The sequence below is a fragment of the Eschscholzia californica genome, unplaced genomic scaffold (assembly GCF_041429995.1).
Source record: "Eschscholzia californica isolate CP2 unplaced genomic scaffold, dmEscCali1.0.p SCAF_2, whole genome shotgun sequence".
NCBI lineage: Eukaryota > Viridiplantae > Streptophyta > Magnoliopsida > Ranunculales > Papaveraceae > Eschscholzia > Eschscholzia californica.
The window spans coordinates 51649138-51676015 of record NW_028238309.1 but is presented as its reverse complement, the minus strand read 5'-3'; the positions used below and the strand labels follow the sequence as shown (position 1 = coordinate 51676015).

General features: G+C 35.4%; 2 protein-coding genes across 3 annotated transcripts; one reads left to right on the top strand and one right to left on the bottom strand.

Annotated features, from left to right (window-relative positions):
* Positions 1-9637: 9637 nt before the first annotated feature.
* LOC147558836 (NDR1/HIN1-like protein 13) lies at positions 9638-10681 on the bottom strand. The gene has a single exon (XM_086660543.1). The coding sequence runs from the start codon at positions 10578-10580 to the stop codon at positions 9822-9824; it is 759 nt and encodes a 252-aa protein (XP_086516669.1). The 5' UTR covers positions 10581-10681; the 3' UTR covers positions 9638-9821.
* A 2736-nt stretch (positions 10682-13417) lies between these two features.
* Positions 13418-26114, top strand: CSTF77 (Tetratricopeptide repeat (TPR)-like superfamily protein). 2 transcript variants are annotated; one of them, XM_086660541.1, is made up of 23 exons: positions 13418-13840; positions 13924-14001; positions 14105-14167; positions 15021-15130; positions 15234-15334; positions 15948-16009; positions 16140-16280; positions 16530-16658; positions 17394-17440; positions 17610-17673; positions 18087-18207; positions 18383-18441; positions 18524-18592; positions 18679-18819; positions 19949-20013; positions 20156-20252; positions 21213-21272; positions 21349-21501; positions 22484-22547; positions 22747-22857; positions 23726-23899; positions 25322-25528; positions 25669-26114. In XM_086660541.1, the coding sequence occupies exons 1-23, from the start codon at positions 13796-13798 to the stop codon at positions 25833-25835; spliced, it is 2328 nt and encodes a 775-aa protein (XP_086516667.1). In that variant the 5' UTR covers positions 13418-13795; the 3' UTR covers positions 25836-26114. The 2 variants fall into 2 exon arrangements, with proteins under 2 accessions (XP_086516667.1, XP_086516668.1); XM_086660542.1 differs by having other exon boundaries at positions 13561-13840; positions 16530-16662; positions 17398-17440.
* Positions 26115-26878: the final 764 nt, after the last annotated feature.

Below are 26878 nucleotides of genomic sequence, written 5' to 3'. Positions count from 1 at the left end.
AGACCCCGTTTAATATCGACTCGTATTCAAGATATTTTTATTTGGACCTATTTTTTTTTATAAAAAAAATATTGATTTGGTTGGTAAACATCTTGCACAACAAGATGAGGTTAGAATATCGTGGCCCTCCAAATTTAATTGGCCTGTTTACTTGTTTATGTCAAAAATAACTACTCCAAGTACTAACCAACCACACACGAAAAATGTATAAGCAATAAAGTTTCTCTTTTGAAGTGGCCCATGGTCTCAGTACAAAAAGGGTCGGTGGGTATATAGACCAAAATAATGTTCAAAAAAGGTTTATGATCCAATATTCTCAAAATATGGATATTTAGTCCTTTTACATTATGGACATAAAAACCCTCACTTTCTAAACACATTACCGTCAATATCCCACGCTCGAATTTGACGTGGAGATTTATTAGCAAAAATTGTGGAGATTTATTAGCAAAAAATATGGAGATTTATTAGGAAAAAAAATGGATAGAAACAAATCATAATTTCTCTCTCCTCTAAACAGATTTGGAAAGCAAATTTTCTCTTTCCTATTATCCGAATCAATCAGAAACAAAAATCCTAACCAAAACGAAACGTCATCACCACGGATATTTCCAAATCAATTTTCTCTCACTTCTTTACAGATTTAGAAACCAAATCAATTTTCTCTTTCTTATTATCCGAATCAATCAGAAACAAAAATCCTAACCAAAACTACTGTAAAGTATGTATAATTTATTCACAAGTTTTTTTGCATGGTTATTTTTCATCATAAAGAAGTTTGTTTCAACGTTATGGTGAGATTTTGGGTCAATTTTTATGATTTTTTCTGTTGTGACATAGTTTCTGATGTTCAAAGCTTCGTCATAAATCAATTTTTAGAGATCTGTTTGATAGATTATGTCAATTTCTGTCTGGTATAACTTAAACTACTGTAAAGTATGTATAATTTATTCACAAGTATCCGTGATTTACCACAGGATTCGGTAATTTTTGATAAATAACCAATGATAACAGCAAAAATTTAAAAGTTTTTAATTGATCAAACCTTGTAATTTCTGATAGTGGTCATTTATATGAAAGAATTTATATTGTATACTGATATACAATAAGTATGTTTTACAATGGGATTTAATGATGTACAACAAATTCTGATATACTAATGATAAAGTATAATTTTAAACGTTATATACCTAAACTGTAAATACGTTATTATGTATAATTTACAATAAATTATGCAAACTTTATGAAAAATAATGAGACATTTATCACAAATAATGAAATCATGTTTCCCTTTCCATGTCTTTCAATATGAACATGGAATCGCATTTCAATGGTGCCCATCCATGCACTATCCATTTGCAATCTTCAACAGGACACACAGCAGTAACACGCTTATAATCATTCTTTATGAATTTGAAATCATGTCCGGTGTTGATACTATATTGCCTAAGAGCATATCGAAAAGCTTTTGCACCCCCAGGAAATAACTGTCCTAGTTCTGTAAATATCTTATCCCAACCATCTGATTTCAGTTTGATTTCCTTATTTTGATTTGATGATTCTTCCTGGAACTCCATCTGTGATAACAAAGTGAGATAGATTAATTCAAATAAATTATATATACAAGTATATTATTTGCAGTAAATTATATGAACATTTGAATAAATTACATGTACTTTACAGAAAAATACACAGGATTTACATATGTAAATCAAAGATGTTATAATAATGAAACGAGAACTGTTTTGATATTAAATCATACATAATGTTCCATAAATTACGTATGATTTACACAAAATAATATAATGTTAATGTTATTCGTGAAAAATTTGCAGAACCAGAACATATATCATGTTCTCAATTTGATAAACATCGCAGGGAAAAGTTTATATAATTTACGCTACATTATGGTAATTTATTCTAAAGTATATATAATGTTAATTCTGTTATGAGTAACCATGCGAAAGAATCACGTTTCATCAATCTGTACGGAAAAAAATCAGATCTGGAGAAAATTTTAATATCATACTTTGCATAAACTCCAAATCTATTGATAACTGATATGACGATTGATTGCAAACAATAAGTGAACTCGATTTGTAAGATTTAAAAATGAAGTATTAATCTCATGAAGATCGTGATCATTAATACAAACTTTAGAGAGAGAAAGACAATAATAACTTTCTTGATCTGAAACAGAATCATCAAATAAGAAAATTGTTTACCTGACTAACAATGAAGATGATGATTTTGAATAGCTCTAATGATAATGAAACAAGTTAATGGAAGATTTTCAATCGAAACATATTCAGAAAACATAAAATTTGGTTTGAGTTTTACCTGAACTTAGAAACTCAATTTTCTGTTTTAATGGAGGATAGTTTCAGAAGATGAAGATGTAGAGAGAGAGAAAGATAGGACGAGAAGGTTTCGGTTACAAAGTTTTTTGTTTTAATGGAGGATAGTTTCAGAAGATGAAGATGTAGAGAGAGAGAAAGATAGGACGAGAAGGTTTCGGTTACAAATTTAAGGAAGATAATGATTTCTTTCTTCCTTTAGAGTCGGTAATTGGAGAGAGAAACAGGGAGATAAAAAAGGGAAACGAATATTGGTTGATTTGAGCTTAAATTAGATCTTATATATATGGAAGGTTAGTTTAGGTATTATAAATTATTTAGTATTCTAGGGATTTGTGTTTTCTCTCTAGATGACACCAAATGGACTAGATATCCATTTGTATTATTTTTTTGGTTTTGAAACCCTTTATAGGATTAGAGAGGACTAAAAGTCCTATTAGGGCCGTTTTTTGGATTATAAGCCCAAAAATTCGTACAAAAAATTGCTAGCTCCTCCTCTGGATGGACCAGAAAGACTGAGAGATAGTGGAAGGAGGGTAACGAAGACGGAGCTAATGGAGAAGGTCAAATGGTCAATGGACTTTGATTAGTTTGGGATAATTTGTAATTCTCATCATCAATTCATCACCTTAGCAATTGTGAAGATAATCGTACATTAGTTGAAGATAATCGAAATTAATTGGGGAAGGAACACCGCGGCAAAATTGAAAAGTTGATGACTTTGAAGAGAAGTAGTTAGAGATAATCTTCAAGAGTACGAGACTGGTGGGAGATTGAAAAAATTTATCGGTGGTTGGTTAAATTATAGAATGATTCTATTGATACAACAACTATAGAACAGATCTGATTTTTGTAGTCAATATGTTTTTTTACAAATTTTGAAACAAAAAATAATAAATAATAATGAAGTAGATCCTCCGCGTCGACAAAAAATAATTCCTACTTGTATAGTTGTGATTATATGAAGGGTTATTTTTCAAATGACCTCCAATTTTGTGACCAGCTTCCTGCCTGGCCCCCTACTTTAGCAAAAAATACTCATATGGCCCCCTTTTTCAGTTACCGTTAACTTTCCGTTAACCAGTCATTATTTCTCTCTCTTCCATCTCATTACCTCTCTCTGCCACCTCACGTTATCGCCAACTCATCATCTCCTCCGGCGAAGATCGCTGGCCGACCATTTTTCCGGCCGACGACCTTCAAACATTTTAAAAAAAAAAAAAATTATTTTCTCTCTCCTCTTTCTAATTTTTTTTCTTTACCTCTCTCTCTCTAGAACTGTTCTAGAGAGAGAGAGGTTTGTTCGCGATGGAACACGAACAGATCTGTTCGTGTTCCATCATGAACATACTCAGTTCGTGATGACACGAACAGATCTGTTCGTGTTCCATCACGAACAGACCTCTCTCTAGATCTGTTCTAGAGAGAGAGGTAAGAAAAAAAAAATTAGAGAGAGAGAGAGGAGAGAGAAAATAAAATTAAAAAAAAAATTCAATGTTTGAAGGTCACCGGCCGGCGACCTTCGCCGGAGAAGATGATGAGTTGGCGATAATGTGAGGTGGCAGAGAGAGGTAATGAGATGGAAGAGAGAAAAATGATGACTGGTTAACGAAAAGTTAACGGTAACTGAAAAAGGAAACCATATATGTATTTTTGCTAAAGTAGGGGGTCAGGCAGGAAGCTGGTCACAAAGTTGGGGACCATTTGGGAAATAATCCTTATATGAATAGTTCTTTTGTTCATTAAGTTCAATCAACAGTGTTCAACAAAAAAAAAGTTCCATCTTAGGTCTTGAATTTGTAGTTCAAAAGTGAAAGCTCTAGGTACCCCAAGAAAATCCCTAGTTTTTATTATTAAGTTTTTCTTCAATTTCTTATACAAGGTGAAGGTAGTTCGCCAAACTTAGTAAGAACCAACCAGAAAACAACCCCACCATTTGGTTTGGGATTTTGGTGGATGAAGGGAAGTTTTAAATGCACCCACCCGTTTTTTGTTTTTTTGAATCCAAGGGAAACATATCCATTAATAAGTGATAAAATCACAATGATACAAGGATGATAATTGTTATTTCTCTCCTCTGAAGACTTCATGAGAGTTACATATCTTTAAATGCAAAGTGTCTCGTGAAGGGAAAGAAATTGGACTAGACACAGACACAAGGGATCCTAAAGATCCGAGAAAAGAGACCCTAAAGGTCTGACAAAAGGATCCTAAAGATCCGTGAAAGGGGACCCTAAAGGTCTGACAATAACGAAATTATTATACTATATAATACAAATAAACTCAAAGGACGCCAAAATAACTGGTTTCGCCGTCACTGGAAACCGCCGCTGTTCCTGGAAAAACCACCGTAAAACCGTCGCCATCACCAGAAAATCGTCACCGGAAAACCGCCGCCATCACCGGAAAACCGCTACCATCATAGAAAAACTGCCGACACTGAATCCCAGAACCCCCATCACCGTAATCACAATCATTTTCTACTGTTCATCTTTTGCGAGTAATTACTAAATGCGATTCCAAAAGAAGCAACAACGCAAGTCTGAATAACAGTGTTTTTTTTGTCTAGTAAAAGGTTGTTTTAACATTCCAGATCTTTCAAGAAACTTAGACCAAGTTTTAACGAAGAAAAAACCCTAATAATCAAGCAGAAACATTCAATGAAGGTATAATTCCAGTAGTTAGATTTAATTTCATAACAATGAAACTAAATAAAACTCCAAGAATCAAACAAACTATAAATGCTCTTATTGTTAATTGATCTCTCCATGATGGAACTTCTTTACTATCAAATAAAACTAAATAAAATTCCCGTAGTTAGATTTAATTTCATAACAATGAAACTAAATAAAATTCCAGTAGTTAGGTATAATGCACCCACCCTTTTGACATATACACTCACATCTAAGGTATTTGTAGTTAAACTCAAAAGAGATGCGAGTGTGGCAGGTATAAATGGTAAGTGTATATAAAACTTCCCTCCTGGTGACGGTGAAGTAACTCATGAGCTGGACTATAGATCAGTTAACTGGTGGGCAGCTAAGGGAGATATTATGAATGTTTATAAGCACCACCAGGATAACAAAGCCCAAGTTTCCTATAGGCAGAGATTGTAATCTTCACAAAGTCCAAGCCCAATCTAGTAGCAAAGTTTTTCTTGACCATTATAGATTTCTAATGTGGCACAAATGTACAATTAGAAGGCAATTACTTTGGTAAAAATGATGATTTTTGGGAATGTAAAGCGGTATAACGTCTTCCAAAGACTGCAAATTTAAACCAATTAGTATTGCAGTTGGGCTAGTCCATCGACGCGTCCAATTTCTACAAGACCCATGACCTAAAGGTGGACCCCTAATTGACTTATTCGAGATTGGCTAGAGTTAACCTACCAATGGTTCTCTTTATAAGAAGTCAAATAGGTTAAACATTTTCGAGCACAGGCTTCTTATCCCATGTCTTCATTCTTTCATCCATAAGATTACCTATATAAACTAGCCTTTTCCATAAAAATCTAAATTCTTGTTTTCTTTTTTCACAAATGGTAAGATTCGAACTCTGATCTTTCCACCATAGAAAAATACATGTGATCACCCTATGAAAGTTAGCTTCAATTCCTAGTTCATGTCATCATGTGCACCTGAGACCCCCTGGCCCCTGACCCACCAAGAATCAAAAACATTAAAGCAAAGAAAGAATGAAGAGTAATCACATATAACTAGTAAAGAAAACAAAAAACAATCTTATAATCATTTTTTCTTTTCCTTTTCTCTTTTACTTTTGTCTTCTCCCACCTCAAAACCAATGATTTCAAGAACATAAAAAAAGCAAAAAACAGAAGGAGAAGAAGAAGCCACTCAATGCTTCTCCCATCATCTCTTCTTTTTTTTGATCAATACATCTTCTAACAATTCTCTTGATTACTTCCTTAATTTAGTCTTATTTCTTCAGTGACCTCAATTTCATTAGTTTGTATGTTTCTAAAGAACTAAAGACTATAAAGAAATGGAGAATAGGATCTCTGTCAGAAAAGGTTTGATCTTTTCAATCAAAACATGCTATAAATTGGTTAGTAGTCATCCTTTTGTTATGGTTATTCTGTTTTCTTTGTTTCTTCTTTATAAATGTCTTCCTTATTTTGTGTTTCATTTCTTGGTTACTTCTTCACCTATTCTTGTTTCCACTCTTCTTCTTCTTGGAACACTTTTGAGCTTGGGAAATCCGAATTATATACCCGAATTCGAAGTAGAAGAAGCAAAAGAAGAGGAGGAGAAAGTGGTGGTAGAGGAGGAAGAAAGGAAGAGTATAAACACTCAACATGAACCCTCTTCTTTGCTCTCTAATGAGTTTGGGAAAAGTAATAGTGTATCGGAGAAAGACGAGATTATTTTGGAAGAAAACAATTCGGGTACTATGAGAGAAACTAATGAAGTGATCATAGAAGATGAAAATGAATGGGTTTTCGTAGGATGCGAAGTTGATAACTTGATCTGTAATAGAACTACTATGAATGAGGAAGTTCATGGAAAAAGGCAAGAAACCCATGACAGAAATGCAGAATTGAGTGATATCGAATTGGTCGGGAAGAGAGAATTCAAGGAAGCGAGACCACTGATCGAAAGTAGTACATGTAGTAGTACTTGTGAAAACGACATTGGAGTTCAAATTTCTAAGGGTAAGAAGAAAGTTGAGGATATTGAAATGGAGGGTTTACTGGGATATTCACTAGATTCTTCGTTTTGGATCGATAATGAAAATAGTGACCGATTTTCTGATTCTAGATGTTCTAATCAGACAGAAAGTTATTCTTCAGATCCTTCGGTGGAAGATCTCAATACAATGCTTGAAGAGCTTCAACCACTCTTAGCTACTCAACCTTCTCAGTTTGCTCTTTTAGCTCCCACTAATTTGATATTAGAGAAGTCAAAGAGCTCGACAAATAGTAGCATTATTGATTCAGAAGAGGAAGATGACGACGATGAAGAAGAAGTAGATTGGAATCTAGTAGCGGAAGAAGGTGGAGGCGAGTTCCTACTCACTTGGACTAAAGATGAAAACAAGATGAGTTTGATTGATCTTCTAAGTTTTAATCTAGAAAGCAACCAAGAACAAATCGAACGTCTAAATCTAGGAGATTCGGAGAAGTTGTATTACAATTATACTCTACCTCGAATGGTAGAACCCGAACGTCCTGATTCGGTACCTTTAGATTTCATACCTAAAAGAAAGTCCATCGATATTTCTTCTCGACAACTTAGTGACAATAAGCTGAGTGAGACTGAATTACTTTCTTTAGTTACAAACCCACAACGTCGAGATGTCATTGAACAAGAAGAATTAGCTCGAGAAAGTGAACTGATATCTAGCTTTGAGCTTAAAGAAGATAACTTCAGAGAAATGGAATTGATGAGAATTGATTGGAAAGAAAACAGAGAAGTGCTGTCAGAGTTTGAGGCGAGTTGTTCGAAATCACAAGTATTCGAATCAAGTTCTACTGGGTACATTGAGTCAGATTCTTCTTCTGATTCTTTTTCTGATTCCGATTCTGAAGTTGAGATAAATAGCTATATTGAATGGAGTCACGGTGTACCATTAATGGAGGAAATTGAAGTTGGGTCATCTGAATTCAAGGTAATTTACCCAGATTCAAATCTTCAAGGAAAATATCTCAATAATGATTTAGCTTGTACTACTCTAAACCAAGAGGAAATTCGAGATCAATCGGTATCAATCCGAGGGAAATCGAAAATGAAACAACCTAGACTTGGGTCTTTCAAGTTTGATTTACGCGACCAAAATAAAAATCTAATGAAGCTTGATTCAATATTGGAAGATTCGACGGGCGAGGGTGAGCTTAGTGAACTGTGGCTATCAAATGAAGATCATGTAGTTTTGGAGCTTCCTGGACTTGAAGCCAGACCTTCATTTGAACTTTCTATAACAAATGGTAATGATAAACCTTCCTTGCCCGAAAAAGTTGACGATAAAGGAGGGATCGAGTGGAATTATTACTCAATGGATGCCCACTCTGATTTACAAGACAATGAAGAAAGTTTTGTAGGAGAGACCAATTCATCTCCAAAGAAGCTTTCAGGATTTAACATCGAAAACTTGCCTAAACAATCTGAATTTGGAAGTGGGTCAGATGAAGTTTCGACAAAGGAATTGAAACCCGTCAAAGAAGTCGAAAATGGGTTTACAGAAACATGCAGTTTTCGGCCGACTGACACAAATGTAGATGATGAATCAAGCCTTGCACCCAAAGAAAGAATTTGAGAACATCAAGTGTAAGAAACAAGACAGAAGGATCTTAAAGTCTAAGCTAGCTCCAATTCTAGCTCAATAGCTTCTGACAGGGACCATTCAAAAGAAGATAGTTGAGTAAAGTTGGTTTCTAGTTGAGTGTTCAAGACTAGAGGTTTTTTGTTTATTTCCTTAAGCTCTACAAGTTCTATATTTTTCATTTTTTTTGTTGCAGTTATATTTTCATTTTTTTCTTTTGAAACGATAAGCTTGATGACCTAGTTTTTCGAGTGGAGAGACATACATGTTTCTCTTATCTTTTCATGATTCATCGGATGTAAATTACATGTGTTTTTTATAAGGTATGATCCAAAAAAATTTTGAAGTTTTCTTACTTTTCGTATATAAATTATAAGTAATCGAACTAAACATGGGTACCATGATCTCCAAGCAAAATATCACAAAATGGACTTACATTAAATCTAGTGAAATTCAATAAAATAGAAATGTTAATCAAATTCATGAATTGTGTCAATATTCAATCAAAACTAGTAAAATAAAAACTAAACAATTCAAATTAAGTTAGATAACCAACTTTCAGCTTTCCCTACCTACCGGCACCAATAATCAAGCAAATAGTCAAATTGAATATCATCTAAACTTGAAATAACAAACCTTCTTACTTTTCTAAGTTGGATCTCTTACTCGTGATATCTCATTCTGTAATATTTGAGTCTGTGTATCTGACTTATATGAATTACTTATTTAAATTGATTTTAGGTATCTCACTCTGTAATATATGAGTCGTGTATCCGACTTATATGAATGACTTATTTGAATTAATTTTAGGTATCTCACTCATGATATCCTAGTCACATTCGGATGAATGACTAATTTGAATTGATGTTAGGTGCATTTCATACAACGATTTCATTTATTTGATTGAGACAATTCATATTCGGATGATTTAGATCCAACCAATGGAAAATATAGAAAAAAACACGATAATTAATCAAAGAAGAAACAACTCGAATGAATTTATTTCAAAATTATGATGTAGTATAAACCTCTTTTTTCCTACAAATTTCTATATCATATCTCTATATATGTATACAATCTTTTTTAAAAAAAAAAAAACTCAATCTTTATTTCATTACAAGAAACCAAACCCTAATTCTTCCAAATTTGCCCCCCATTGAAATCTTAAATTAAAATCAAATCCTACCAAGGCTTCACATTAACTCTACAATCCCTAGAAACAATCTCTGAATCAGAAGCTAACTTGTTCACAATTATCTCACACTTAACTTTAACAATGATCTTCCAAGTTTTAATGGATCCAACTTTAATCTTCACCGGAACTTTCAAATCAAGTTCAATCGGAATCTTACCATTCTTCTGTTGCCCTAATAAACCTTCATAATTTACAGTCGTTAATTTCACATTTGAACCTATCAATGCCATTTGAAAAACGGTGACATTGTTCGTCGGTTGATAAAAAACCGGCAAATCACCGGAACAGAAGTTGATATCAGAGTAAGAAACAACTACTGAACTTCCTTTCACATAATAAATACCAATTCTGTTATTAGGGTTTTCTGCCCTAACTGTGACGTCAAATTCCGGCGAGAGTGTTAAATCTGAAGATGAATCTAGGTTAATTCCTTTGATTGATAGATTATCAACTGAGTAATTTGGGATTTTAGGTTTAACAAGAAAGTAGAATATGGCAGCGGAAATAGCGATGAGAATAATTAGAAGAATGATGATGCTGAGAATCCAACAAAGACAACAGCAACATGGGTTCCGGCGGTTTTTCCGGTGAGTGTAGTTTTGGTATCGGTGTGTATTTTCCGGTGGAGGAACTCTGTAAATTTGATCTTTTGGGATTTGAACAACGTAAGTACCTGTCGGAGGGGAAGGAGTTTGTGGTTGACGATCATCAGAAGATGATTCTTTGGGATGAACTCTGTCTGCCATGTTGAGTAAAATTCTCTCTTTCTCTCTCTAGAAAATATCTGTTTCTCTCACTAAAAAAAGTCGTTAGTTTCTTGGTATGTATAGAGAGAGAAAGTTAGAGAGAGAGATTGATTGAAGGGGAAGTGAGAAGATATAACGAGTTTTGTAAGAGTAACTCCAACGTGGGGCTTGGGCTCCCAATTTTGGGAGCCCCTGAATTTTGGGAGTCCCGCGGCTTAGAGCAACTCCAACGTTGGGCTCCCAAGAGGGGCTCCCAAGAGGGGCTCCTAAATCCAAAATATGCACATGTGTGGTGTATGTGTGTGAGGGTTGTGTTTTAAATTTTGGCTCTAATATATTAAATTTCAAATTTTTAAAAAAATGGGGGGAATTTGAATTTCAACATTTCCACATAGCCTAAATTATGTAAATTGGCATTTGGATCCATTGAAAAAAAAAATTAATGGAGGAGAAATTGATAGAGAGAGAGGAGATGAAAATATGAAATAGATAGAGAGAGAGATAAAATAGAGAGAGAGAATTGAATTTAAAAAAAAATTGGGGTGGATCCCCTTTAATATTCCCGTTGGGAGCTCCCAACTAGCCGTTGGGAGTTCCCAACGGGAAGAATATTGGGGCTGGGAGCCCCCAGCCCGGGCTCCCACTTGGGAGCCTGGGAGCTTGGGGCTCCCAGCCCCACCGGGAGCCCAGCCCCGGGGCTCCCGGGTTGGAGGGATGAGGCTGGGGGCTGGGGCTCCCAAATTCAAATTGGGAGCCCCAGCCCCCATCACGTTGGAGCTGCTCTAAGTAAGAAATAGGAAGCAGTCATGTTGATGACGAAGGGGAAGATGACGTGGATGCCGCAAAAAAGTCCTACTAAAATCTAACAAAAATACCGTGTCGTGTTGGTGTTGCCGTGTTTTGGTCGTTTTTCCTCGTCTCTAGTGTTTGGGCTAATTCCTATTTAGCCCCTTATTTTGTGCCCAATCTCTTTTAAACCTTTTATAATGTGTAAATTGAAAAATTACCCCTTATTAATAGTCAATCCAAGTATTGTCCGAGTAAATGATTTTTTTTCCTACATTTCCCTTCTCCTGTCCCTTCTTTAGTTGTTGGAGAAATATTCACAGTCACACTTGGACAAAGGTTACAACAACGATAAAATGCACAGAAATTCAGGCGGTTGGAATCCATGTCGACGACCAGGGGCGAGCCCACATAGGGGTCCATGGGGGCGCAGGCCCCCACGACCCTAACGTGGCTCGTTAATGTTATGCGACATATGCCACTATATTAGATACATATATCTATATTTATATATATAAATATTTCCATTTTTCAAACACAGTTCTTCCCTAGCTTAGTTGGTGAAGCGATTATGTTTCAACCTTGAGGTCAAGGGATCGAGTCCCACACACAACATTCTTTTTTTCTAGAAAATTTCTACTACTTACACTTTTTTTTCTAAAATATCTACTATAGTTGAAATTATTGTTTGGTTTAAGATGACTATTAAAAATACATTATAAAGGTCATGCTTGGCTTAAAATTGGTTCTTATTAATTGAATAACTCAATTTTGACCTCCTCAAAGTGACCAACTAAATAAAATGACCTCGTAGAGATGATGAGTTTTCTAAACGTCCCCCTTAATTTTGATTTTGTCTGATTTTTCGGTGACTTGTATTTTGAATTTCAAAATTGTCTTTTTTAGACTTTTGCTCTAGTAAACATGTTATTAGAAAGAAAACTTAATCTTCATATTTTCTTCAATTACGATCACTTCCTCTTCATCATCTAGCATCGTTCTTCTTAATCTTCACCATTATCTCTTCATCCCGTCCTTTGTTTTTTATTTCAGTATATTTTGGGAATGCAGTTGGAGGAAAGATCCTTGATCCATATTGAGAAAATTAGAGATTGATTGTTATACATCAAAATTACCACGAAATATCTAAACTGTAAATAAAATCTTGTTAAGAATTTGCTTTTCGATTCTAGCTTGATCGTGTACTGTGGAATTCTTTTATTACCAATAACAAAGAGATGCCCCCACTCATAAAAGTTTCTGGCTTCGCCACTGTCGACGACTAGTTTTATCCTTTACTCCTTTATTCTTGTGGTGTAGAGGAAATTCGTCCATTCATGTAAGATTTCAACTGGATTTGTTGTGGATTTTTTGTCGCTCTATTACCGAGTAGCTTAGACCCTGAACTAGTGATGGAATCAAGCCAAATTGAAAAACATTTTTGCTATCGTTGGACATGGGCTTATATATTAATATAATCTTACCATTGTGAAGATATTTGATGTTTTCGCTATGAAATCATATTGATTCACTAGTTGTCGTTCAGAAGTTTTTAGTTTGAAACTAAAATCACTGATTAAAAATTTCGAATAAAAAAGTGGTTGAACTGTCAAAAATACCTATAAGTCGAAATTCTGTCGGTAATAAATAAAAAAGAAACTTTTCTTTATACCTAAAAGAGCCCCACTATTAAAAGTAGTTTACTTTATAAGAGACACCAGTGCTTTGTAAATACCAACCGCCTTTGTCGTCAAGAACCAAATGCATTGACTTCGTTTAAGTCAATGGACTAGACAAAGTCAGTGGTTCAAAGTGTTGACTTAAACTCCAACAACTTGGAGGTCCTAGTTCGATTCTCACGGGAGGTAAAATCCATAGTTATTGAACTTGGGTTTATTAAAGGTATAAATAATGTAATAAGTATGTCAGACTTTAGGTCTCTTTCGTGTTGTTGGGCTACAAGCCTTTTTCATTATCAATGTAATGTAGGCGGTTATCGTGCTTATCACATCTTCAGGATATATCAATACCTTGTAACGACTAACCTAGTCGATTTTGCAAAACAAAAAGTGTGCCTCAAAAACTTCCCAACTTTCAAAGCTTCAAGTATTACCTGGGCTTACAAACACAAAGCCCATCTGTAGAGCCCAAGACCAATAAACGGTACGCCGTATTTTGAAATCCCACAGTCCATAAAGGGATCTTGTCTCCAATTTCCATGGTTCTTCCCCAACTTCTTAGAAACTAGCTAAGTTTTCTGTTTTTTCGCGGGAAATCTAAATACCCAAATCTCTTATGAACCCGCTGTTCCAAATTTAGGGCAAACGACACTACTCCTTTAAATCCGATTGGAGAGTGAAAAAACCCTAGAATAATCTTTGATCTGCAAATTGTAAATTATTAGAACCTAATTGAGTTAAAGAAGAGGTATGGCAGACGAAAAAAGGAGCACAGTTAGTGGAACTGAAACAAAGGTTCAATTTTTATCATTGATTTTGATTGAATTCTTTCCAATCTTCTTCTTCTTCAATGATTTTGTGATTCTGATTTGTTTCAGGAAAAGAAAGCAAGTGATGAACTTTTAGTTGATAAGTATAATGTTGAAGTCTCCGAAGCTCTAGCTAGTGAAGCACTGGTGAGACTCGATTCATGATTACTATTTGGGGATTCTTTGATTTACTTGTTTGGTTACTTTTAAAATGTTGAATTTTGAAGTGGGGTTTGAATAATTTGTGTAGCTCCTGCCAATTTCTGAAGCAGTGCCAATCTATGAGCAACTTCTCTCGACGTTTCCGACTGCTGTGAGTTTCTTCTTTTTGTTACATGAATTAGTTGTTGAACTAGTGTCACTTTTGAGTGTTTGCAAGAAGTATTTTGTTTTCGTTATCAATTTTGATTTTGAATGATTATGATTGTGAACCTGTGATGTATTTCTAATTTGACAATGTCAGTAGTTTGGAATGCAATGAAAAGTGCAATTTTTCATTCTTGGATTAATCGTTACTACAGTATACGCGGAGGACGTTAAACTAGAGTAGAGTTGTTCCCAACATGAGCACTTACAAACAAGATGTGTACTAAAGAGAAGTATCCAAGTGACATAGGGTCATAGAGAAGAAAGGTTCGGAAGTATCACTACTCGATACTTTGGTTGTCGTGCAAAAGCTGAAACATATTTATGTTAGAAACCAACAACTTTTAGTTGACGATAATGCTGTAAACCCAAAATAACATGTGCCAGTCCCTTCTTTTAATGTTGGTGTTTGTGCTTAGTGCTTCGCAGTTAATTAAAACCTTATTTTACAGATAAAGTTCCAATTGTTATCACATAAAATTATAGGCTAGCAATTTTTTTGGACTGGATCTTGCTATTTGTTGCATATTGAAATGAAGGATTAGATTTAGAAACCAAAAGATGTAAAATCGGTCTATAATTTATAGGCACCACATCTCCTCATAAGCCAATGTGTGCCATTATCCAAGAAATATTTAGTCTGCTGATTCGTCTATTTTGAATTATCATTCGTATATAAGGGACTGTATTTCCCAACGAGTGTTTCAATATAGCGAGTTGTTGTATTACTGTGAGAGCTAAGCAACAGAGCTAGATTTCTGTCATAGAAGGCTTGCTAAAACACTTTTTCTTTTGCGCAGGCGAAGTATTGGAAGCAGTATGTGGAGGCACACATGGCTGTGAATAATGATGATGCAACAAAACAGATATTTAGTCGATGTTTATTGAACTGTCTTCAAATTGTTCTCTGGTAACAGGACTCAGGAATTTTTTGTTTCTCTCTTTGCAATTTCAGATTAGGAAAGAGTTAGAAACATAGAAGATAAATTTTTATTTCCTCAATGCATTTGTAGGCGGTGCTATATTCGTTTCATTAGGAAACTCAATGATAAGAAGGGAGCAGAAGGACAGGAAGAGACTAGGAAAGCTTTTGATTTCATGCTTAACTATGTTGGTAAGTGTGATATTGATCCTTCTAGGTTGTTCATGTAGTTGTAATTGTTTCAAATATACTGGAGAAGTGTTCTGAAGCAAAGAACATATGATACCAAAACAAAGCGAAGAGTACGTATCCTACCATATCTAGAGTTTGCCAATAGCAAGTCATTTTTACTGTATTTAGTTCAAGAAGTAGCTCTCCCGATTGGCAATTGCTTGTCTTGGTTTCTGAAGTTCTGGCAGCCCATTTTATTCGAAAAATGTCTTCTTTTGGAGATCTTGTAACTTCTTAGGATTTGAGGTAATTAAAATATCCACCGGTTCAAGAGACATTTCAAAAATACCTGTACAAAATCGGTTTCAAGAGTACCCGTGCAGTAGTCTTAAAGAGGTATCTTTCGACAACAAGGAACTTGTGAGGTCGTAGTGAGGAGATTTACGCTCAAGCATCTACTTGATTTAAGTGATTAAGAATGCTAGCCTCAACTAATTAGATTTAGCACGCCTACATGTAACTGAGATTGTTTTCATATTCCTTGATCGAGGTTCTTTCTTGAATATGTGATTCTTTTCCTCATGAAATAATTATTTTATTGCAAAATTAGATTTGCTATTTTCTTGTACTTCAGGAACTGATATTGCATCTGGACCTGTCTGGATGGAATACATCGCATTTTTGAAGTCCTTGCCGGTCTGCTTAACTCTCTTAATCTATCTGATATTCTTATCGGTTTTTTAGTGCTATTGACTTCAGACAATGGACCTTTAAAGATCATTTTGTCTTCACTTTTTTTGTGAGCTCTCATAAGATTATTTTGCAGGCTATGACAGCACAGGACGAGTCTCAAAGAATGACTTCTATTAGGAAAGTATACCAAAGGGCTATCATTACTCCGACCCATCACGTGGAGCAGCTTTGGAAGGATTATGAGAATTTTGAGAACTCTGTTAGCCGTGCACTGGTCGGTAACTATTTGTTCTGAATTTTATTATGATCATTGTCTTGAAGTTTAACACTTTCTCAAAAGTTGAAAATAATGGTAGTACAGACCCACCTTCGTGTATTATTAACTTTGGAGTAATTTTTAATATAGAGTGCGAAAATGTCTATCCAGTATCACCATTTATGGATAAAGAACTCCGTTCTATTAAATAGTAGAACTCATGACTGTGTAAAAGGGTGAGCAAACTTTTGACAACGTATTCTGCAGGCGAAAGGGCTTGTATCCGAATACCAACCAAAGTACAACAGCGCCAGAGCCGTTTATAGGGAAAGAAAGAAATATGTTGACGAAATTGATTGGAATATGCTTGCTGTACCCCCATCTGGATCTTATAAGGCAGGTTCTTATATGTTATAAATTTAGCTCGTTATTGTGAAAATGTTAGACTGCAACTCTTCTTTTATTCCTATTCCTAAAGCTCATATTTTGTTGCTTTAGACCTTTTGGTATTCAACAATATTGTTATTTCGCATGTGAGAGGCATTGAATTGATGCCGTCATTTGTGGTTTCTTTTATTTTTTTCCTATTTGGTCCCTTGGGTTTGCATGACTTATCTCATTCTTGCAAGTCTTGCATCTCTTTGGTTTTATGATTCTGATATTATCTTGTTAAAGTTTCTGAGTGGATTGCACGGAACTCTAGTATAAGCTGCCAGTTACCTACTTGAAAGTCACTCATATTTGTAATCGACTATTCCTATAGTTTCGGAATACGAGCTGATTCATAAGGTCTAAGTTTTGCACCTTCTTAACCGTTGTTAAATATATATATAATAGTTGGGATGTTAGGAAACCATGTGCTTCCATGGAGTATCGTGTACAATCTATTTGAAATTGTATTAAAAAATATTCTCTACTTTTAAACGGCATCGGATGTTTGAGACTGCTTAGCTGGGTTTTTTTTTTCTCATTGCTTTCACTTAATCATATCTAGGAGAATGTTTTAGAAGCTGTGTCCACCGTCTATTTCATTGTTGTTACAGTATTGATATGCTTTTAGATGCCACACAAACTTCTTTTTAGATTCATGGTGAGCATTAAAAGTTAATTCATCGTCTTGTACCTTTACAGGAAGAGCAGCAATGCATGGCATGGAAAAGGTTTATAGCTTTCGAAAAGTAAGAATCTATTCGACTATGTGCTCTGCTTGAGCAATAAATTAGTAACTGCACAAAATGTTCCAACTTCTGAACTCTTTTAGATGAATGATTTTCTTGTTTTGGTATGTAATAAGGAAGTTAATTCATGAATATCTGATTTTACTTGATTGTGAATGGTGATGTTCAGAGGGAACCCACAAAGGATTGATACTGGATCATCAAATAGACGAATTATCTTCGCATATGAACAGGTATGGGAAAATATGCTCGTGGTGATATCTAGAAAGAGTCCCAGGATCTTAAGTATCCTAGGTAGCAAATTTTAAGCTATTTGAGGAGTTCTACTTTGAATTATTGTCTTTTTTCTTTATTTTAAAGATCATAAGGCCTCCGCTGAAGCTTCTGCCATGGCATTATCACTAATCCGTTTATATATTTCAAGTACTAGACATTTCTAATGTACATGTCTTGATAAACTGCGTTAAACATTTATAAGCAGAATATGTCCATTTCCCTTGACAGAATTGAAAACTGAAATTCTTAACATGAAACCTCGCCAGTGTAGACCCACATTCCTCAGGCTTTATCTTTTTGTTAGCTTTTGCCTTTTTTTTTGTCTTTTGGCTTATAAATAGATTATTTGCAACTTGCTCTTGGTTTGCAGTGTCTGATGTATTTATATCATTATCCGGATATATGGTATGACTACGCTACGTGGCATGCAAAAACTGGTTCGGTGGATTCGGCAGTCAAAGTATATCAGAGGGCTTTGAAGGCTCTACCTGGTATTTAAATTTTATTCATCTGCTTACTGATACATTTTTTTGTGCTGCTAGTTACATAATCAAGTCCTATTTCTTGGTGGGTTGTGATGAAGTATATGTTTAATAGATTATGTGTCTTTTGCTAGTTGATATTACCCTGCAACCATAATGTACCTCATAATCGGTTTTATATTAGATTCTGAAGTGCTGAGGTATGCTTATGCGGAGGTAGAGGAGTCCCGTGGAGCAATTCAGGTATGGAAGCCTATCACATTCTTATCATTCCGCCAGTCAAATTTCCTTCTCACTTTCCAAACCGACTTGATTTTCTTTGTAGCCTGCGAAGAAAATATATGAGAGTCTTTTAGGAGATGGCGTCAATGCAACTGCACTGGCACACATACAAGTAAATAGTTTATGGCCTCTTAATAACGTCTCATCATATCTAGCGTTACATACTTGTTTGTTTCATTAATTTGCATGCTGCTGCAGTTCATCCGATTTCTAAGAAGAACTGAAGGAGTTGAAGCAGCCCGGAAATATTTCTTAGATGCTCGTAAATCTCCAAACTGCACTTATCATGTATTTGTTGCTTATGCTATGACAGCGTTCTGTCTTGACAAGGATCCAAAGGTAAGTTTGTAAATGATATTGCTATTCATGTGAACATTTGCTCTTCAAAAACTTTTATAGTATAATAACAAAGAAACCTTAGGGACTTGAGCGGTATTGATTTTTGACAAAAGTAGTCTACTTGCTCAAATGCTGCGTCAAGAAGATGTTGAGTAAATGCCAGTAAGATCATTTTGTCTTGGATAAGTTAGCACCTGGCTAAGGCTAAAGCTAAATAACACATTGATGGAAACCAAGAGTCTGTTATCATATTTGGTATAAAGAAATCAACTCTAACCCTCATAATTAGCACAAGTTCTGTTATATAAAAAAATTTGGGTGCTGCACAGAAGCTTTCCCTAAAATGCTGTTGAAAGCAGTGCATTTTGAAAGGCAACGCCTCTCGGTTCACCTAAGTTTGACTCTTAAGTGATCAACTCCAACGTACCATCAACTTTCACCTCTTTATTCGGTGCTTGCATTTTTAAAATAGATATGGACGATATTTAGTAATACAAAACAATGAAGCAACACACAAGCAATCGAGTGATCAACAAGATGATAAGGCACTAAGCGAGCATCACCATTCAACAAAATCTTTCAAGTTATCCAAAACGAGAGTCAAGAAACAGACATCCCGTTTTCTCTCCCGGTCTACCCCAAATTATTCAATTTTTAGGTTGAAGCGATAACTCTAACTTCTAAACAATGTAATGTGACTACTTTCAACAAAAATAATCATAACCGAAAGGTTACTGGAGAAAAAGAGCTTAAAAAAAAACAAATTTCTGCCAAAAAAATGCTCAAATCAGGGTACTTTTCATAAAAGTGAGGGATCCTCTCTATAGACCACTAAAGTGCTCGCTTTGGTGGGTCTTTCAGGGCGTAGGTTAAAAGTAATATTCTCTTTTCGTAATTCCGTGATAAAAAAAAATGATGCGCAGAAGTTAGATTCATAGACCTATTTTGCAGGTAGCCTTGCTGCGAGTAGACTCTTTGTGTACCTTAAAACAAAGTAGACCATTAAACTACTGAAGCACTTGGTCCATCCCCATAAGCTTTATCTTCTTCCCAGCTCAATCCAGTGAAAGCAAGTCAAAGAAATGTTTAAGTAGACATCCACGTAACATCTATCTTTGTGTTCTTACAGGTAGCACACAATGTTTTCGAAGCGGGACTGAAACGCTTTATGCACGAGCCTGGATACATACTTGAGTAAGTTTAGTTTCTGCCATGTTATGCCTAGTCGTTGACACACAGTGAAAATTTTAGATACATCTGACATGACAGCCTTTATACCTCTCTAAATGAAAAATATCTCTGCAAATGAAGATTCACATTCTAACCTGAGCTACAGATATGCAGACTTCTTGTGCCGTTTAAACGATGATAGGAATATCCGTGCTCTGTTTGAGCGGGCCTTGAGCTCCCTCCCCCCTGAGGAATCTGTGGAGGTAGGGTTCCATCTGTTCTGATTTTAGTCGTTTTGTATTTTCACACGAACTCCCTCGACTTTATATTCATGACTTGTTGTAGGATCAAATTTGTATTGTAGTTCAAAGGAACCATTTTGAGTCATCTTATACGGTCTCCAAACTTGTGCACATATGGGGCATGTCATACCTAGGACTAAATGACAAATTGTTCTGTTAGATATGGTAAATGTTTGTATAAATATCTTCATGTTGTAGAGTTGCTCATTCGCTTATATCATACAAGCGAGGTATCCAACTACTAATGTGTTAAGGTTTTTCCCCAGTGGTGCATGATTCTTTGAGGGATATACAGAGATGAGCAAGGGCTGATCCCTGGGTGGGATGATATACTCACTTTGTCCTCTTAAAAAAAATACTCACCTCGTAGGTTATTCTCATCTAGAATCACGTCATTTCTAACTTTGAGTTCATTCAGAAGTCTTGACTGGTTGCTCTTTAATGGGCCAGGATCCATTAAGATAGCAGACAACGTTTTGGCAAAAGTTAGAGACCCTTGATTACAAATTTACAGTGATGCAGAGCAGGTTATCAAAGTATAACAGAGACACTACAAAAATGCTTTGTCAAAACCTGGTTACCCGTTGATCTCCAAATGCCCCTTAATTATTTTTGAACTGTGACTCTATGAGCATCTTATCAGTATTTCTTGGCCCTAATACTTTTTTTTTTAATTTTAAATGTTTTAGTAATTCTTTTTCTTCTGGTGGACTTGTTTGAACTTTGAATAACTTCCCCTTATTTTGTTGGTTGCATCAGACGGTTTTGTGGACATAGAGTGTTTTTTGAGTCTCTTTCATCTTTTTTATATCTTATCGCGAACTGCTCTTATTTCTTGTCCATATCTTCTGCAGCAGAAGTCTGTCTAGCGTTCACATCTTGCCTTTTTGGATGAATAAGCTGATTCTTCATATATTGCAGGTGTGGAAGAGGTTTACCCAGTTTGAGCAAACATATGGAGATCTGGCTAGCATGTTGAAGGTAGCTTCTTTTTCACCCATCGGGATGCCTTTTACGAAGCGATGCTCCTTTCACTGAAGTCCTTTTGTGTTTTCAGGTCGAACAAAGGAGAAAGGAAGCTCTTTCCAGGACAGGTGAAGAGGGATCCTCAGCATTGGAAGGTTCTTTACATGATGTTGTATCAAGGTATACTTTCATGGATCTTTGGCCTTGCTCATCTAAAGACCTGGATTATTTGGCACGTCAAGAGGTATATCATTAGTTTCTTGTTGTTTCTTTATTGATCTAGATATCTCAAATTAATCTCCAGGAACAAAAATGTCTGAAAATTTTATATATCTTTTCTTTTTGAACATAGAGAAGAATTATATTTTAAATTTTTTAATATATACTGAAATTATATATTTCTAATACTCATCAAATACCCAAGACGCTAAGATTGATGTGTTTTGTAAGAGCTAAGTTATGAAATTTAAGTATATTTTCTTCTTGAGAGACCTGGAGTGTTCTGCTTCGATTTGATGATACCTCATGTGTATATATAAATTATAGCATCTTTCTGTAAATAACATGAGTTGGAAAGTGCTAACTATCTAAATGTCAAATTAACATATATTGCTGTGTTTTAGTATAGCCACAAATTTGTTCATTTCTTGATTTCTTTTATGATAGTTTACCTCGAAAGAATTCTAGCGATCTCATCTGCTCCACCTTAGAAGATGAAAAATAGTTGATATTAAATATTTTATTGTTGATAATTAGGAAGGGTCCTGCCTTTATCTTGTACTTGGTACCACGACCACTATCTTGTGCTTCTTCATATGATTTGTTCCTATATCAATAGTCGTGAGGTAGTATGAAGCCTAGCCCCTAGGTGTGTTCCACTGAATTGGAGAAATATTCTTGGCCAGCAGTAAAGAATGGATTGATTTAGATGCTTCTTCATATGATCTGCTATTCCTACATCAATATGAACTACTCATTCTGTTACCAGTGCAGATGTTAAAATTCAGCCTATTCTTCTCTTACCTGGATTTCATTTAATGTTTGACCAGTAAATGATAAGTCATGTTTTCAACGTTTTGTTTATAATCATTTGATGTCTCGTAAATTCTGATGGACTAGTTCTTTTTTTTCACCAATATTTGAGTATATCAAGCCATTACAGCCACTGAATAGTAAATTTGTTTTTAGTAGTCAATGTCTTCAATTGTTTGACGTGATCTTTGCAGTGGCTTGTGAAAAACGTGAATAAGGTCGACAAATCAATTATGTCTAATGGAGTCAGTTCTATAGGTAACGTGATCTTGTTTATCCTTCACGATAAGATATACAAACTTTGTATTCTTTTTCCCGATATATTAATTCAAAGTTTTCAAAAAAAAAAAAGATACACGAACTTTGTATTCTTTTTCCCGATATATTAATTCAAAGTTTTCAAAAAAAAAAGATATACGAACTTTCGTTGGTATAAGTATCATGTTCTTTGCTGCAGAAAAGGGTTCTTCTGGAGTAACAAATAATTCAAAGACACCTGTATTATCCAATAAAGTTATTTATCCAGATACTTCTCGGATGATTGTGTATGATCCCAGGCCAAAACAAGGTGAGAAACCTGATTCTATTCCGTATTTGTGTACTTGTAAAGATTGAAATGAGTTATTGAACAGGTGAAGACATTGAGAACCCAAAAGCTATTTCCAGCTTTGGGAAAACTGTAGGCTTTAATGTTGAAGAGTTGATTCAACTTTGAGATCTTATCTGTCTCCAGATGTATTCCCTCTTCATCTGTTTTCATCAATTAAGGGAGAGGTTCATTGAGAAATGATGGACGAAATTTGCCTCCTTCACCACTCTCGAGGAAATTTCTTGCTTCTTGTTTCCTTCTCCACCATACCCCCTTGAATTGTGTACGATTTAACTGGCCGCTGAACGGTCATTGATTTGAACAGAATTACTGGATTCATCAATCTCAAAACCAATCCAGCCAACTCGTGACATCATAATCTGATCGTCATCTGTAAAGTCATCATCCTTATGAAACTATATGTTACAACCTTCCCTCAAAAGACAAAACTTGTACACTAGAACATGTCATGCGAAGTGTTTGCTGTATTCTTTTGGAACTTATAAGCACCCAAGAAGATGCCATTCCAATCATTGAGATATACTAAGCTACTTGACTTTGGCTTTTCCTTAAGATATTAGTGACGGGGTTTTAATTCTTAGGGCTGTTTCTAACAGAATATCTTTTATTAACGACCATCCAGCATACCTTCACTTATGGAAGGGTGGAAATATTGTCATACTGATCCTCCTAGATTTTAAGGATCTTTTCATATGGTCTTTATTCAGTAAACTCCCTTGCATCGGAGATCATGTCAAGACTCAAAAATCAAAGCTCAGTTATAACAGTGTAGCATACTAGCATATAGTCATGTATCTAACAAGTTACTTGTTTTATTTTACTGTAGGTGCTGGAGTAGTTCCAAATAATACAGGGGCTGGAGTCCCAGCTGTTTCTAGCTCAGTACTACCTGCCCCTAGTGCACCTGTAGTTGGTGGAACAACGAAAGCACTTGATGAAATCTTAAAAGTTCTGCCCCCGGCCTTGGTGGCATTTATAACTCACATGCCGACTGTTGAGGGTATTTTCTTTCAACCCACTGATCTTATAGCTAGTTTGGTAGATGCTCTAGTTTCATGCTTTTTTAAATCTGAGTTGCATATTTAGCTTCTGAGCCACTGCTGCAGTTTTCTTGATCCACCCAATTGGTCATAGGAAATGATTCAAAATTGAACTGACTAATTCAAAGTTTCAAACTGTGCTTCGGATATAAACTAGTAACAATAGAAAAGAAGCTAATATTGATTCAGAGTAGAATGTAGAAGTACATAGCTTGTTTTAAGCACAGGGGATGTTCATGAGAATATAAATTCTCAAAACCCCCTACATCAAACTCTTAGTCTTAACTGCCTCTAAAGTCTGAAGAAACTACTTATGTTTTAAAAAAAATTATTAACGACAAAATGCGTAACTCCTAGAATCTTGAAATAAAAAAGACCAAACAAAACTCCAAGTAGAATTTAGTTCACATTTCCGGAAAAACGCCAACAGCACCAATCTGGTGTACGAATAGCTATCTAACCTAGTAGTTGCTTAGTACTCTATTTGGGTGTCAACTGGTCCATGGACTCCCAAGACATTATTATTAGAGCTTCACACAATGAACGCAGCGTTTGCTAGTGCCACTATTTCTTCTTTCTATTGCGGGGGTGACATTTTGAATCCAATATTCTTATGGCCTAAGTGGCCCTAGAACATGAGAATCTTGGATGACAGTTCATTTCTTATGACAATGTGATCCTTCTATCTAGTGGTTTGGACCTAAGTATCGAGATAAAAACTGCTATCACATCATGACCAGGGCTAAAGTTCTTAAAGAATTTACAAATACCTCGTAGTAGCTGAAAGGGAGACATATTGGCGTGTCCCTGACATGTTTACAGGTTTTCCTGTCTATAAATGTAGAGTATGATCATCTTCTCTAGTATGGAACATTTTACATACGTCCAAGTTTTTGCTACCCTGTTCTTCCTGTGCTACTTGTGTAACTTTAATCAGTGAATGACATGTTGCCAACACTAGGAAGAGCAAAATAAACGCTAAGAATATCGGGGTTCTTCCTTATCGTGGACAAGTTCCCCAAGCTTACTTTGCATGATATACATGCTAAAGTGCAGTTATAATAAGTATCTATCCGGTCGGTTTTGTGATTTTTTACATTTGAGCCACAATGAAAACAAATCATTCTTGTTTCCTTTTCTCTTTCCTCTCTGGAGGAATGGGGCCTTTCAAATTTGAATGGAAGAAGCCCAAAGTTGGTCAACTGGATCTGTAAATAATTCTTGCTATTCGGTAGATCCTAATAAAAAACATTTTCAGATGTTCTTCCTTAGGTTTTGAGAGCCACCCGCCAATAACTGATTCTGTAAAAGTAGTACCTATTACGTCTTAACTTTTCATTGTTATTCAATGGTGAGTATATTCATTCATGTTGCAATGACAGGGCCGTCACCGGACGTAGACCTAGTGTTGTCAATATTATTACAGAGCAACATTCCAATGGTACAACCAGGAAAAATGACTACTCCGCAGCAGCAACTGCCAGCAGCTCCAGCTCCGACTACAAGTGATGTAACTGGGTCAAACAAGTCACGCCCCAATCCTAGAGCACCCAGAGAAGTCCAACCAGGAAAGAGAAAATACATTGACAGTACGTTCATCACTCATCTAGCGCCTGCTACCACAATGTTTTCCAACATGTTGCCATATTTATAAGCACATAACTTTCTATGCTGCTCAATGTAAAATATAAGTTGTTATGACTCATCGCATTTATCATCATGTTGACAGGGCAAGAAGATGATGATACTTCGACAGTTCAAAGCTGCCCACCTCCAAGAGATGTATTCAGGCTTAGACAGATGCAGAAAGCCCGAGGAGGAGTTGCGACTTCACAAACTGGATCAATGTCTGCTGGAAGTGCATTCTCAGGAGAGCTATCAGGCAGTACTGGGTGATGAGTTCTTTACATTTTCTTTGAATTGATATAAATTAAAAAAACTATATTTATTTTTCATCCGGCTATATGCTTTTTACTAAAACTAGTAAAAGCATCTCTTTGTAGAATGTTATATTATACTAATCGAAAAAACAAAATAGGGTAGAGGGTTATTGCGGATTAGCGAACAAGACTACCATGTCAAGACTGAATCACATTGTAAATTGATTTCTTCTTGGTTTACAATAAGACTCGTTAGCTTTCTATGAGAGAGTTGAGCTGTTATTTTGTTACAAAATACTTGGTGTTCTAGTAGATTGATTTCTTCGAACCAACTAACTAATGAGCTGCTGCCCCTGGATGCACTGCCTACAAGTCTTTTACTTTTCAGTTGCCGTCTCATTTTCTTTTTTCCGGAGTGCTCAGACTTGTTCTCATCACTGAATCATGGTAATGTCATAGGATGGGAAAACAGTGCAATAATTAGTCCCTAACGTGAAGTGTTTTGTCCACAAAATTACATGGTTGAGCACTCCTATTTGTGTTATTCTTGAAATTGAGTCATGTAACATGTTAAATGAAGAAAAGTTTGAGAACTTGACTTTAGAAACACGACCCAATACGTGAATGTTATTTCTTTCGTGTAGAATTCTAAAGAGATCATATTTTCTAAAATCTACAGCTTCTAAATGCGAGTTGTACACCTAACGAATGATATATGAAACTTGATGCGAAAAAAAAATATTAAATCAAATGAGCAAAGCTAATACAAATTCTCATCAAGGGCTGTCTTTCGTGTAGAATTCTAAAGAGATCATATTTTCTAAAATCTACAGCTTCTAAATGCGAGTTGTTGTACACCTAACGAATGATATATGAAACTTGATGCGAAAAAAAAATATTAAATCAAATGAGCAAAGCTAATACAAATTCTCATCAAGGGCTGCCGTCTTAATGAAGTCAAAAAATAAATTAAATGGTTTTTTTTCGGCAAAAATCAAATGAGCAAAGCTAAACCAACTGGTGTTTTGCAAAGGTTTTCCCAAGAGTAGGCCTACATAA

Excerpts from the sequence above, each read along its gene's own strand:
- LOC147558836 (XM_086660543.1), bottom strand. The coding sequence starts at position 10,580 with ATGGCAGACAGAGTTCATCCCAAAGAATCATCTTCTGATGATCGTCAA.
- CSTF77 (XM_086660541.1), top strand. The coding sequence starts at position 13,796 with ATGGCAGACGAAAAAAGGAGCACAGTTAGTGGAACTGAAACAAAG. Across the intron at positions 14,168-15,020 it reads TCTCGACGTTTCCGACTGCT|GCGAAGTATTGGAAGCAGTA; the intron begins GTGAGTTTCTTC and ends TCTTTTGCGCAG. Across the intron at positions 16,659-17,393 it reads CCCCATCTGGATCTTATAAG|GAAGAGCAGCAATGCATGGC; the intron begins GCAGGTTCTTAT and ends GTACCTTTACAG.